Source organism: Panicum virgatum, chromosome 2K (genome assembly GCF_016808335.1).
Source record: "Panicum virgatum strain AP13 chromosome 2K, P.virgatum_v5, whole genome shotgun sequence".
Lineage (NCBI taxonomy): Eukaryota > Viridiplantae > Streptophyta > Magnoliopsida > Poales > Poaceae > Panicum > Panicum virgatum.
In genome coordinates this window covers 2,877,298-2,891,677 of record NC_053137.1, presented here as the reverse complement: position 1 = coordinate 2,891,677, position 14,380 = coordinate 2,877,298, and the positions used below count along the sequence as shown (strand labels likewise).

The following is a 14,380-nucleotide window of genomic DNA, read 5'->3' as shown; positions in this document are numbered from 1 at the left end:
TTAATGTTTCACCGATAACCTATACGATATCTTCATGAACTCCCACAGGAACTTTGACTGGTGAACGCTCCTAGAACTCCTCAAAGTCAATGAAGTAGTCCACTTCATTGTTCTCTTCTGAACAACAATTAGGCAAGGGTGAGTACACTTATGGTTGGTACTCAGCAAGTGGGGTGAAGATGCAAAGCCAACAAGGAAAGGCTAAGCTTTATTGCAGTTAGCATTTTAGTTGGTCAAATTTTATTAGCAGCACCTAATTACTAGGTATAAGTTTATACCAACCCACTTAAGCACAAAGATAATCAAATAACCAACATTTAATCAAAACCACAATTTAATTATTATTCAAGTTCAATTATCATGTGAGGGTCCAAGCCGCTCATGACCGCGAGCACGGCTGATATATCAGTTTTACACTCTGCAGAGGTTGTACACTTTCCCCACAATTTGTGTCCCCCTATGTCGCCCGGGTTTGCAAGGCCCTTAAACACTTCCTTTGGTGAGTGGCGAGGGTCCAATACAAAGCCTTTACAAAGACACGCAGAAAACCAACAGCCCGCTAGAGTTTCAGTAGCGGAGTGGACCATAACCCTCCCTAATGGTCAGCACCTTAGCAAAGGCTGCCACCCCAAGAGGACCGGGCTATACCCCAGCACGGACCCCCTCCTTGCCCTTTCGGTAAGGCCATCAGTTAACTACGTGGCTAATTAATTGGCTAAGGTCAGAACCATGTGACATTGTGGTTGTACTGTTTTCTTGGGTGGTTCTCCATATTCCAATTAAACAACATGATCTTATAATTAAAACAAGTATAACAACATAAATAAAGTCATGTTTAATATGTCAAAGATTATAACCATAACCATCCCAAGATTGAGCATCTAAGCAATTCTACCCAACAAAACTATTATAACGGGTGATCCAAGACTTTGGGTAAAAAGACTAGGTAATGTCCTTAGTGGCTATCCCATCAAGTTTATGCAATACAATAGTAAAGTAAAGTGAATTAACATGATATTACTGGGATAAAATAGAGTATGCAGAGGGGGAAGGCCACTTGCCTTCCTCGCCAAATTGTTGTTGCTCTTCCTCATTCACTTGCTCTTGATCCTCCTCATACGGCACGTCGTCTACACGATCACACAAGCAAAAACAAGCACAAAATAAGAAATAGTACAAAAACAGTGTAAACAGAACTGAATAAGCTAAAAAAAGATGTAGAGCATGATGCAAGGATCGCGTGAGCGTGAGAATCGCTGAAATTGGAGTTAAAACAAAGAAGATATGGCCAAAACAAGGTTCTAGGGACTTGTTTGCAAGAAACCAGGGGCTAGATCATAATTAAACATATAAACAGAGGGGTCAGAGTGTAAAACAAGGCTCCAGGGATGGCGGGTTCAAATATACCAGAACTCAGGAGCTAAAACGAAAGAAACAGGGCCTTCTTTGAATTTCTTTTGAACTGAAGTGGACGGCGGGTTGATTTACATAAAACCCAGGGGCTCTTTAGCAAAAAGAACGGGGGCGGCTCGGTTGACCGATATTGACCCGGATCTTTGGCAGATCTGGCCCGTCAGATCGCCATCCGACGGTGGAGAGGCAGGGAGGGCGGCTCAGCTGCGGCTCGCGCGGGCGACGGCTCGCGGCTCTATGGTTCAATTGGCTCGACTGCTGAGCTCGGCTCGGCGGGGCGGCGTAGGGCGGCTCCAGCGGAGCCGGCGGCGATGGTTGCGGCGGTGGGCGGTGGTGCAGTCGCTGGAGTTCACCGGATTCGGTGCTCCGGTGGTCGGTTCGGCACGCAGGAGGACCTGGGAGGTTGAGGAGGTGACGCCGAGGTCGATGGAGGCGTCGGGGCGGCGAGTTGACGGCCAGGAGACGGGGCTCGGCGGCGAGGGGCGGCCGAGGAGCTCCGGTGAGCCATTGATGGCACAGTGAGGCGGGAACCCGGGGGAAGAAGGGCTGGCGGTGGTACTCACCGCACAACGAAGCTCCTGATGCGGTTGGAGTCGACGGGGAAGCAGCGACGCGACGGATCGATGGAGGCGGCGCCGAGCAGAGCTCGCGTGGCGGCGATGAGCGAGCGGGGAGCGACGGCGAGCACGAGAGAGGATAAAGGAGCGGGATAGGAGGCTCGAGCGTGCCTTCTGTAGGCCGAGCAAGGGAGCGGGGCGACCGGCAAGGGAAGGGGCGCGACGCTCGGGTGGTGGCCGGCCATGAAGGCCGAGGTGATGGTGGCAGCCGTTACCGGCCGAGGAAAGAGGGGAGGTGAAGCGATAGAGGAACAGCTCCACTCAGAATTGATGGCGGGCCGGAGTGGAGGGGAAGGGGAGGCGCGCGGGGAGGGGAAGCGCAGCCGGCGGCGCTCAATACTGCATGGAGGTGAGACGGCGGGAGGAAGGAGGTGAAGTTGACGGGCGGGACCCGCAGGTCAGTGAGACAGAGAGAGAGGTAGAGAGTTGGACCGGTGGGGGAAGCTGGGCCAAAGGTGATTGGGCCGAGCGGGCTGAGCAAGAGAGAAAGAGAGGGAGGAGGGAAAGGGAAGTGAGTTGGGCTGGAAAAGAAGGAGAGGAAGTTTTGTTTGTTTTTTTTAACTCAAACACCATTTGAATGATTATTTTGAATTCAAAATAAATTTGAATTTTGGATGTTTCAGCCCGCCACTTTGCCGATGCGCTCCCAGCCAGCAGCCGGCTGATGTGGATGGGTGGTCGGCTTTTGGGATGGAGCCCTAGCAATAGGCTACAAACAGCTGCATGGTTCTGTAATCGCAGTACCAGTGCACGCTGTGTCGTTGCTGTGGCCGCATTTAAAGATGGGTGGCACCCAGCCTGCGCGCCCCCTGTGGTTTTCATTGTCCCTTCTTCACGAGTGGATGGATGGTTGGGCGCACAAGATCCAAACAAAATCTAAGCTAGATTCATCTCTCTCTCTCTCTCCCTCTCTCTCTCTCTGGCTGTGTGTGTGCGTATGTAGGGACATACATGCTATGGTAGCTAGGGTTGTGTGGAAGAACGCAAAGCAGTGTGTGTGTGGGTCGTACTACACATGCTGCCCAAAGAGAAGTGTACCGAAAGAGGGGCTCCGATAGCTACTATACGTGACTGCAAAACAGCTGATGGAAAATGTTGCTTGCCCTACGGCACCTACCCCTCTTCCTCTCTCTTGGATCGTGATCTCTTTATGTCTCATGTCAGGCGACCATTGCATGCGCATTGAAAACTTGCACAAGAACAGGGAACTGACACGATTCAATTCGTGCCATATATATCGTCCTAGCTAATTAACCCAAGCAAAGCAACATCATCCAGTTTTAGTACGAGTAATCTTTCGAAAAAAAATTAGTACGAGTAATTATATATGCAGTAAAAACACATGGATGTGTCTGAAAATGTCTGATCGGATCACCAGAGAATCAACAGACTGGGCAACAGAAAACTGAATGAGCTGAGACCGCTGCGACTTCTGCCTTGTTCGTTTGCTAGCTCAACGCGTACTAGTCGCAAGCTGATCTGATGAGTGGTCGCCATCTCGAGCAAGGGATCGGAGGTCCAACGGTGTCCTTTGTATTCTATGCATGGGTAGTGCACGCTTCTTCAGAGCTCACCAGACCACACACACACACATGCTATATATATAGGCTACATTATGCTGATATTATAGCTATCTAGGCTCTCTCTCAGGACTATACCACTGCAGTTTCTGCCGTTGCCGTGCATGGCCATCCCATCTGCTCATCACAGAGAGAGAGAGAGAGAGAGAGAGAGAGAGAGAGAGAGAGAGATCATCGATCAGATGTGAACAATTAAAAATTTTTAATGCACCATGTATTCCGTCGGATTGGGGCCTTGCATTGCCTGAGATGATCAGAGATTCAGAGGTGTGGTAGTGGCAGCAGCTCGCCACAGGCCCCTCGATGATCAAGTAGTGAATTATTTGCATATATGTGCATGTGGTCCATGTACACATATGTGTGTGCATCCAGACAGCAGGCAGGCAGACAGAGCGGCTATAAGGAAGGAATAAGACTCCATCCAATTCGTGCAAAAGCGTCTAGTACGTCGTCCTCCCATGCATCTTCACTTGGCCCTAATAATCCATCGCCAGTCATTAACAAGCTTAACCCATGAGGACCACATCCATGTATATATGTGCTGCAGCAGCAGCTTTTTTGGACCAACTAATTAATGAGGCATATGCAGTGCATGTGTCTAGCTGTGAAATGCTGCATGTATACTTCATCATCCTATATGAAATATAAGTCTGTCAATATTTATACTATAGAAAGAGTCAATCTTTTTTTAAATTTTTTTGACTATATGATTGTCTGAAATTTATATATATAGATTGACAACACAAGATTAATTATTTATATTGCTAACTAATTAAGGTTCCTTTTGGAAAATATTTTTATAATATGCCTATCTTTTCATCTAAGATAATATATTTTTTATACATATTGTTACTCAAAGTATCACGTTGTAGATTGTGATTAAACAAATAATCTAATTGATAGATAATGGACAGTACGTGCAGACGACAGTGTCGCCCCATGAGGGGGACGAGGAGGCAACGCGTGACAAGCTAGAGACTGATGGAGCACGCACGTAGAGTAGTAGCAAGCTCAAAGTGATCGGGTGCTCTAACCTAAGAGGGAGAGGGGGAGGGGGTGAATTAGGCGCTAAAAAAACTTAGACCTATGGCTCCAACTAGTTTGCACAAAACTTAAACTAAAACATGCTATCTAGATGTGCAACTAGGTAGTTCTAGTGTGAAACCCCTATCCCAAAAGAGTTTAGCAACCTATAGCCTTTCCTATCAAGAAACTATTCTATGAAAGTAAAGTCACACAAATTGCTAGAAAGAAATGTGGAAGCTTAATGAGCGGGATAGGAGATAGCAAACTCTTGACGCGGGTGTTTATCCCGTGGTTCGGTTAGCCACAAAGATACACCTACATTCACGTTGTTGTAGCACTCACTAAGAGTATTGCTACTCGGCCACCAAGTCTCTTCCGTGAACACAATCACGGTCACCTTGGCCCCGGGTTCCACTAAGGAGCTTCTCCACAAAGGATGGGGGTCTCCACGTCCCCCGCACAAAGTGTCGTCGCCGCTCCACACCAAGTCGGAGGGTCGATGATGTTGCCGGCGAGCTTTCAAAGCTCCAAGGTGCCGGCGCACCGAAATCTTCTTTTTGGTTCAGTTAAGAACCACAGCACAAAGGCTCTAGGCCTTGCAAACTCACTCACTAAGAGCTATCCTTTACACAACACTCTCAAAGTGTGCTAAGGGCTAAGGATATGATCACTATGCTCTTGTATGGCTTGGAGGTGTTCTTTAGTATGTGTGGGAAGTCCAGTAACTCCAGCAATCTTCAAATGGCCGGGGGTGAGGCGTATATATAGGCCACCAAGTCTTGTAGCCGTTGCTCCAATGGTCAGCAAAAAATCTGCGTATCATCGGATGAACCGATGCCTCTGGCTGGGGTAGCATCGGTTCATCCGGTCACTCATAACCTGAAGTAGCCGTTGAACTCCTGACAGCTGACACAGTGACCACCGGTTGAACCGATGCTTAGCCGTCGGTTAAACCGATCACTCACAGCACTCAACTCTTCTGCTGACGTCATTACACCGATGGTATGCACCGATGCTTCACCGGTTCAACCGGTGCTAAAGACTTGGCTCTTGCGCGACTTGCATCGTCTCTGGAACACAGTACGCCCAATGCACCGATGCCCCTTTTTGACCCATCGGTTCATCCGGTGCCTATAAGCTGACTTGGCTTCGATTTCCTTCTGCACCAAAATGCCATGGCGTCGGTTCTTCCGACAACCATCGGATGCACCGATGCTCATGCGTCGGTTCTTCCGATGCGGAACCCCCGTAGGGGCGGCCCTTCGGGCCTAGCTACGCCTATCTTTGTCATCACTTGAACCTAAATGCCTGAGAATGGTCATCTTAACAATCATATTAGTCCCATTGATTGCGTTGTTAATCGATCACCAAAATCACTCGAAATGGTATAAATGGTGCCATGTTCGTTTCACAAGCTAATAAGCTAGTGTAGCCAGGGTGGTAAGTCCAGTTGGCAGCATCCTAGTGGCTGGTGCTACTAAACAAGCAATGCGCAAGGGGGTTATCTACTTATCTTTAGCAAGTAGATATAGTATAGGGCTAAGCAAAAATGGGCACGCCTAAGAGGTAAGAGCCCTAATTCTGGCAAAAAAAAAGATGCATGGATCCGTCGTCTCATCTGAACGTCTATCTATCTGACCACCATCTGCATCGATCGTCGTCGGTAGGAGGAGAGATCGAGGAGAGAGCAAAACGGCATGTGGTGCGTGGGGTTCCCTGGCCGCTGCTGCTCTTTATTTGCAAAGCTGGGATCATCGACACACACAAACACATACTGTACTAACCAGCCGCAGGCCGCCACTGTGCGATATGCATGCCTCCACATTCCCCACTCTGATAAAAGATGGCAGCAGCCCAGCCAGCCCAGGCACAGGCAGCAGCATCAGAGCTGAGGCACCAGAACAGAGAAAGAGGAGAGAGAGAAAGAGAGGCCTGCTTTAGGGGCCCCACCATGGTTGCAGCCTGCATGCAAGCCTGAAGAAAATAATTCACTTTGTTTTCTTATGCTGCCTCTTTTGTTAATTTTGTTTCTGTCTCAGCTCAATAATCTGCTGCTTTCTCTCCTCTTGCACAAGAGAATGAGAGGTAAAAAAAGCAAGGAAGAAGTAGGCATGCCATGGCCTACGGCAGGATACCGATGACAAGCTAGTTCCCATGCCACTAGGCCTTGTTCATTCTCTGCACTCCGGAAAGCACTCTCAACCAAGGATAACAACCCCACAAAAAAAAAAACTTGCGTCAAATATTCCATCCACATAAAGCTGCTCGGTCGATTTGATGGCATTTCTTCCATTCTGCCTATCATTTTGTGCATCGCCATTTGCTGTCTTAAAGTTAAATTAGCCTTGCATCATCTATGCTGATCTTTTTTTGAAAATACTCATCTATGCTGATATCATGAATGAACCAGCAGCCATTGTATTGCAGATTACAGATCCTGCTTCCATCAAACTCAATGTTTATACCATTTATTTGTTTATTTACTCCCTCCGTCCCAAAATAAATGTAATTCTAGAGTTCAAATTTTGTCCCATAAAGAATACAAATTTTGACCCACCTATCACAAAAGACAAGATAATTTCCGGAAGAGTCTCACCAAAGACAACTAACATCTCATCCACTCCTTACAAAAGACAAGGGGTATTTTGATAATTTTACACATAGCATTGGTTTGCGTGCTCAGTTCTAGAATTGCATTTATTTTGGGATGGAGGGAGTATTTCAATGAGAACAGATATATTGGTAGTAGCACTGCATCCATCACTTCATGGTCAAATGGAATTCAAATATCAAAGAAAGAGAAGCTGATCGAACAGCTCAAGTTGTTCAAGTATTTGTACTGAACGCTGCAAGAAAGAGAGCAGGGAGAAAGAGAAAATAACAGTGCCTGAAGCTGCCAAGGAGAAACAGTAGGTTGCCTTGTACATTTGTCAATTAATTGGTAGCAGACTGTGCACCCAGAGTTTCTAGCTGAGGACAAAACCTGTGTATATATACTGCTCAAAAGATGCTGCTGCTGCTGGTGATAAGAGTGGCAGGCCACCACTGTTATGCTATGCATGCACACATGATATTTCGCTGGAATATGTAGCATGCATGGCTCATTCGATGACCATCCTATACAGCTGCTATACTATTTATCATTACACAATCTGAAACCAGGAGAGACCTGGTCTCCACCAACCTGAGCCTTCTCCTATGATGAGTCCTTATCTCCAGCAGTGAGAAACTTATCCTGTATATCTATATATTATATATATAAACCTTGACTGATCATTTGTTTCTATATGTATTAATTAATTACTTGATAAAGTTTTTAACTCCACAGCCTGCAAAAAGCTAGTAAAGTTTGCTAAAGAGAGAAGTGGCCCTATAAAAATCATGATTTGAATCAATACCATGCTCCAGGGTACTGACCGTATTGCCAGTATCTTTAATCTGTAATAAGAGCTTTTTCAGAAAAGCAAAATTCGTGATGAAAATTTGTTGATAGCTAAAGTTGCTCTGGTAAGAGTAGACTTTCATTTATGCTCTGACAAATGCTGGTGCTCCTGCTGCTGAAATCTTTCAGGACCATCTCCCCCAGGATTTTCAATAATACATACAAAGGTTCTTTGACCGTGGGATTTGAAGTCCGGTAATAAACCTGAGAAATAATAATCCTCTACTTTGTGCTAGGTATTCCATACACATGCTGCATGCTTTTTTCGGGTTAATATAAGGTGATCTCCTATCTTTCAGGCCTGAATGCACATGATCCTACTAAAACAGAGTCAGCACAACTTTCTTGCATTCTCAAAATGCACAAAAGGCCTGGTGTTAGTACATAGTAACACTCATTGCCTAAGCTAATGGCTGCACTTTATTTGCTCTCCAGAAAGCAAAGGCAAGCACACTTGCCATTGCTCCAAAACCCTACACCTTCTGCAAAAAGACCTCATGGGGCTGCCCTGCATGGAGAGAGCATGCAAAACAAAACATTCCCCCCTCCTCCCTGCATCTTTTTCAACAAAACTTACCCTACCAAACTGGACATCAAAAGAAGAGGGAATATTAACCTTTGGGGTGATGATAGATACTCCAGAGGTCTGATGAGGGGCTTGTGGCCATCATCCCCTGTTTGCAGCTTGTGCCCAAGCTGCCCTGCCTGCCTCCTCCAAAGAAGCTTCACCTCTGCAAGAAAACCCACTAGGATAGGCATGCCCCAAAAGAAAAAAAAAAACAATGTGCGTGGCTACTGGCTAGTGATCAAAAGGGAGTCTCCAAAGTTGCAATCAATCAGAATCAAGCTGTGCGGCACACTAAATATCATGGTGTCACCTCAAACAAGGCAACACCCAGCAGGCCATTATAGTGTCAAACATCTATCAAGCATCCCTCACATCATCCTTTCAATCTTAAAGAATCCATCCATCACCCATCTAATCCTACCCTACCCTACCCTACCCTAGGGCATGCCCATGGCAATGGTATGATAGGAACTTGAGAGGGCCTGGCCGCGGCCGGCCTTGGGCTCTCTTCAATTCCATGCAGTACACGACGCATGAGCAGGACGAACGAGGGCTGAGGCGACAAGAATGGCAAGGGGTCATTCCTCACTCCCCTGGTTGCCTTGTGGGTGTACATCTTTTGTTCTTGGCATTCTTCTGTGGGCCTTCACATGCCAACAGCACCCCTACTACAACAACTGCCTGTAGCAGCAAGTACCCTTGTCAAGTGTCAACCTCAGGCTTCAGCTTCCCCTACCAGCCTTCAGTCCAATCTCTCACTCTTCGCACATCAAGGAAACTGGTGAGAGGTTATGCAGAAGAAAGACACCTCTTTTGCACATCTGGAACTTCAGTGTATCCACCTGCTGGGTATCCACCACAACCACAATAGATGCACATGTAAGTCGATCGGATTCGCCGATTCGATTTGATCGCCAACAAACAACCAATGTGATATATGCACATGACCATTTCACTAGAGCTCGCAGCAGATGGGTCTGGCTTTGGTACACAATGCTAATACAGGCAGCACAAAAAAATGATCAGGTGAGATGGAAACAAACGGGATTGCACAGGCGATTAGGGTTGAATAGTCTGATTCGGATACATCAAATGATGAAAGAATTTAAGCATTGGTACAAGAGAGGGGGGGGGGGTGAGGTCAACAGCCAGCAGCTTGCGTGCTTTGCTTTCAGTTTACAGGCAGTAGAAAGAAAAGGAATGGAGGGTAAGTTCAAGAATTCCAATGATATACTACTTGTCAACCAAAGAATCTCAGCTCAAGTCTTCACAGTTGCGGGTCCCCAAACAATTGTTGTACTCCAGTGTCATCAATGTAGAAGTAATAGTCCTGACTCGCACAAGAAGACCAGTTAGTAAATTTTTTTAAGAAAGCTCAACAGCATGAGAATGCTTGAAATCTAATTCATCAAAACCAAATCTACAAAAGGATGCAGTGAGTTGTGCTCATTGACATTTTAGTATATTGGGTGCATGGAGAAGACAAGATGAAATGTCCAAGCTAATGCGATACATCAGGGATTTGAATTCAAGTTCATTAAAACCGAAAAAATGGTAAATGTATACCTGAAGAACCAAGTTTTTGTGTCGTAGATTATATATTATATAAACAAAAGGAACCATGACAAGACAATCACAGGCATGCACAATATATTAAATGGAAATCAACCAATAAGGTGAAGCTGACTCTGTGCCTTAGGGCCATAGAAACTCGCTGGTCAAATGTCCATTCATCAAACCAGTGATCTTCCTAGTGTCACTGAACAAGGAAATGATTAAACTTTTTATTTGTCATACCTGCAGTTCAAGAAACTACCATCCCATTGTGCAAATACTGGCTATATGACACACAAAAAAAATTATGTAATCGCAACAAAACAAACAGATAGCATGGCATCCAAACCTTAGGTAATCCAAAAACATTAATTGGTGAACTAATTCATTGAATGACAATAAACATAAACTGGTGCACTCCTACAAATTTTTGTATGTCCAAGCACACAGGTTCAGTAACAGAGTAACAGACACTTATATATTTGTGCTGTTCTAAGGTTCTCTCAACAATGATTGATCCAGTTAAAGAAGATAAGAAATGAAAATTTAATGAGATGAATGCATATAACCCTCTTGTTTGTATGTCATTTGACAAGCTAGCGATACACAGCAGCAACAGAACTAACATGGTGCATTCAAGTTTCTAGCCTTACATAATTATGTACTATGTACTATGCACCTAATTCTGCCTATCTGGAGAAACATTCAGATCCCAAGAAGAAAACGAACCCTAGCTCTCAAGCTTCAGCTTCCCAAGTCAATTCAGTCAACTCGCAACAGGACACAATTTTGCAAAAAAAAGTACCACACAACCGCCTAACACCTTCACTTGATCAGTCTCATACTCTCATGTTCAGTGCACCAGTCCAATATATTCAAATTCTGGTTAGTCATAATCAGGATTGACCATGATGTCTAACTAGTGTACCCTCTGTACTAATAACAAAGCATCACTACTTTAATCCAATCAAATTTGAAGATGTCTCCAGAAGTGGTATACATACCTCACTGAATGTAACAAATGGCAAAACAAACCATTCTGTTTTACTTCCATGCAGAATAAGGATTTAAAGGACTCAGATAACAAAAACAGTATGATGTATAAACTGAACATTCCATCTGTTTCAGGACACCTTAAACCACATTCATCCCTTTCCATCTCTTAACGCATGCCCAGATAGTGAAGGAATTATCTTTTTGCGAATTGATATATCTAATTCACTCCTGTGCCAACTGCCAACCGATCTCTCAAATATCGAAAAATAAACACTAAACTGTGCATGTCCATGATCATTTCGTTATTCCTAACTGAATAAATAGCATGAAGTGTAATATACACTAACCATATAGTGTGCCCAGATACATTGTTAGAAATAACCCTGATAAAACTTAATTTGAAGAATTGCAGAATCAGGATAACTACCTCAGTTTCACTTCACTAATGCAAACTTGCAAAGTAAAATGAAGAAAATACTATCAAGAAATTGGCAGACTACTCCTGGTTTCAGGGGAAGACTCATACATCCTATCAGTTCGAAGTCATGCATGATGGCCATCATTATAAAATAGGAACAGTCCAGTAAAATCCAATCCAAGCAGTAAAAGGTGATAAAATTTTAACCAGTAGGGTATCAGAATACACGCACCAGAAAGTCATTGTGAACCTAGCTTCATATGTTCCAACATTGTTGCAACGCTAGCAGTGCTGTCAACTTGCTGCATATCTACATTGATTTGATCCTTTTTGTTATCACTTCCACCGTTAATTCCTTGCTGAAAAGAAGTAGCTGCACCCCCATAACCAGCTCTGTATACAAAGTTAAACCCTGGATACATTTGAGGATATGTTCCATAGGCTGGAGGAACCCGCCTTGACATCATTCCAGGAACATTTGTCATCACACCTTGGCTTGGGTATCCACTGCCATACGGATAGCCTCCCACAGCAAAATAGGGTGCAGGAAAGTAGGGCTGTGCAGGTACAGGTTGTGGCATGTAGCCATTGTACAGACCAAATCTAGCATTGTATGGTTGGTATGCAGAACCTTCATAGCCAGCAGGGCCCCTGCCGCCAAAGGGTCGTGCCCCACGGCCTCGACCGTTACGGTAATACTGATCATCCTTGGGGATAGCAATCTTGGCCTCAACCTTGGTTCCGTTCAGGTTATGAAAGCTTTGTCGCATCACCTTTCCCACTGCTTCCTCGGAATCGAAGGTGACGAAACCGAACCCCCTCGAGCGGCTTGTCAAGCTGTCATAAATCACCACAACATCTGTTACAGTGCCAAAAGTCTCAAAGTAAGCCTTGAACTCCTCCTCGGTGATATTATCCCGCAAGCCGCCAATGAAGACCTTCTTTGAATCATAGCTCACGTTGTTGCTGCTGTCCGCAGTACCGTTCCCAGCGGGCAGCTGCCGATTGTCCTGGTGCCCCTGGCCCCGGCCGGTTTCAGGCTGCTGAGGCTGAGAGTTCTGCTCGCCCTGGTTCCGGGGAGCTCTTGTCCTGGCCCTCTTAACATCCACCTATACAAAACAACAAGCAATCATCTGTAATTAATGGCACAATCCACATCATCAAAGTTGAAAAAATATTATCACAGCAAGCCAGTTGGCAGCAAAAACAAAGCAATTAAGTGAAACAGTCAGCCTACATGACAATTATACGTCAGGCAGGCAGCAACACCTACCAGCATCCAACTAGTTTTCTAAGCATGGCCCTGTACACGAATTGTGTCCCAGATTCAGCAACGTGGGAGCTCATGTGACAATCTAGCACCGCCATAAGCACGTACTACTGAATCCACGCGTAACATAACCGACCGAGCGCGCGAAATCAAGATCTCTATCTACCAGCAACCGGCAGCAAGCGCAGATCGGGGCGCGCGCGAACTCACCATCCGGCCGCAGATGAAGTGCCTGGGCCTGTCCCCGTCGCCGAGCGCGGCGGCGGCAGCGGCCTCGTCCTCGAACTCGACGAAGCCGAACCCGCGGCCGTGGCCCGTCTCCCTGTCCCGCATCACGACGGCGGCGCGCACCTCCCCGAAGCGGGCGAAGTGCGCCCGCAGCTCGGCTTCCTGCGCCGCGGACGGGATGCCGCCCACGAAGAGCTTGCGGCTCTCGCCGGCGGGGGCCTCCTCCTCGCCCGCCGCCGGGCCAGCGGCGCGCAGGGCCGTCGCAGCCGCCGCCGCCATCGCCGACGAAGAGCGCTAGGGTTTTGGAGCGCGGAGGGGGGGAAGGGTGGTGGCTGGCGGCGGACGTGTGCGCGAGCCGAGTTAAATTTGATTTGTTGGCGAGCGGGGTTTCGCGTGGGGGCGGACGGCCGAGATCGGACGGAGCGGGCGGGCGGGCCGTCGGATCTGGGGATTAGGCGCGGCGGACACGGACCAGGCAGGACTCGACGAGTGTTTTGGGCTGGGGTGGAGAGGAGAGGAGAGGGACGCGTCCGTTGACCGGGGCGGGGTCCGTGTTGACCGCGGCGTGCGCGGCCTGCTCGTTCAGGGTTAACCATTTCGTTTTCGTTGCAAATCCCGGTGTTTAGCGGAAACGAAATTTCGTTCCGAAATTTCGGTAAATTTCGGCGAATTTCGGTGACTTTTGGCCGAAATTTTTTGAATTTTGAATTTTCAAACGAAATTTTCCGAAAAATACCGAAATTTTTTTTCCCGGTAAGTAGCGAAAACAAAATTTTTCGCCGAATTTCGGCGAAATTTCGCCGAAATTTAAAACCCTGCTCGGGTTGGACGACCCGGTGACGTGGTCGCTCCGTTTTGACTGGGTCGGTGACTAGTGGGTGGGGCCCGTCCGGGGGACAGCCAACAGCCAGCCTGGAGGAGGGAGGCTCTCGTTGGGCTGGATTCCAGACGGTTTTAACTACAGCCCAGCAAACCATCTGCGGAACTTCGGCCTGTCTTTCTCCCAAAAAAAAAACTTCGGCCTGGCTTGGCACGCGCGCGTCAGAAATCGGCCCGTTAAGAAACAAATGCATACGCAAGTACGCAACCAGACAAGCAAACATGAATTCCAAATCAAACTCCTTTCGAAACACGACCCAGTCCATCATGTCGAGCAGCAGCTCAGAGAACAGTGAATTCTTGCCAGAGATGACAACCTACAGTGATCTAAAAAGATACCATGCACAGAATCCATAACTAACTTTCCAAAACACCTTGTACACTCTGAT

The 14,380-nt window shown here is 46.7% G+C and overlaps 1 protein-coding gene across 1 annotated transcript; it reads right to left on the bottom strand.

Annotated features, from left to right (window-relative positions):
• Positions 1-9,673: 9,673 nt before the first annotated feature.
• Positions 9,674-13,461, bottom strand: LOC120661141 (heterogeneous nuclear ribonucleoprotein 1-like). Its single transcript, XM_039939865.1, has 3 exons — positions 13,095-13,461; positions 11,847-12,723; positions 9,674-9,976 (listed from the first exon to the last, which is right to left on the bottom strand). Exons 1-2 carry the CDS (start codon positions 13,389-13,391, stop codon positions 11,854-11,856), a joined length of 1,167 nt encoding a protein of 388 aa, XP_039795799.1. The 5' UTR covers positions 13,392-13,461; the 3' UTR covers positions 9,674-9,976; positions 11,847-11,853.
• Positions 13,462-14,380: the final 919 nt, after the last annotated feature.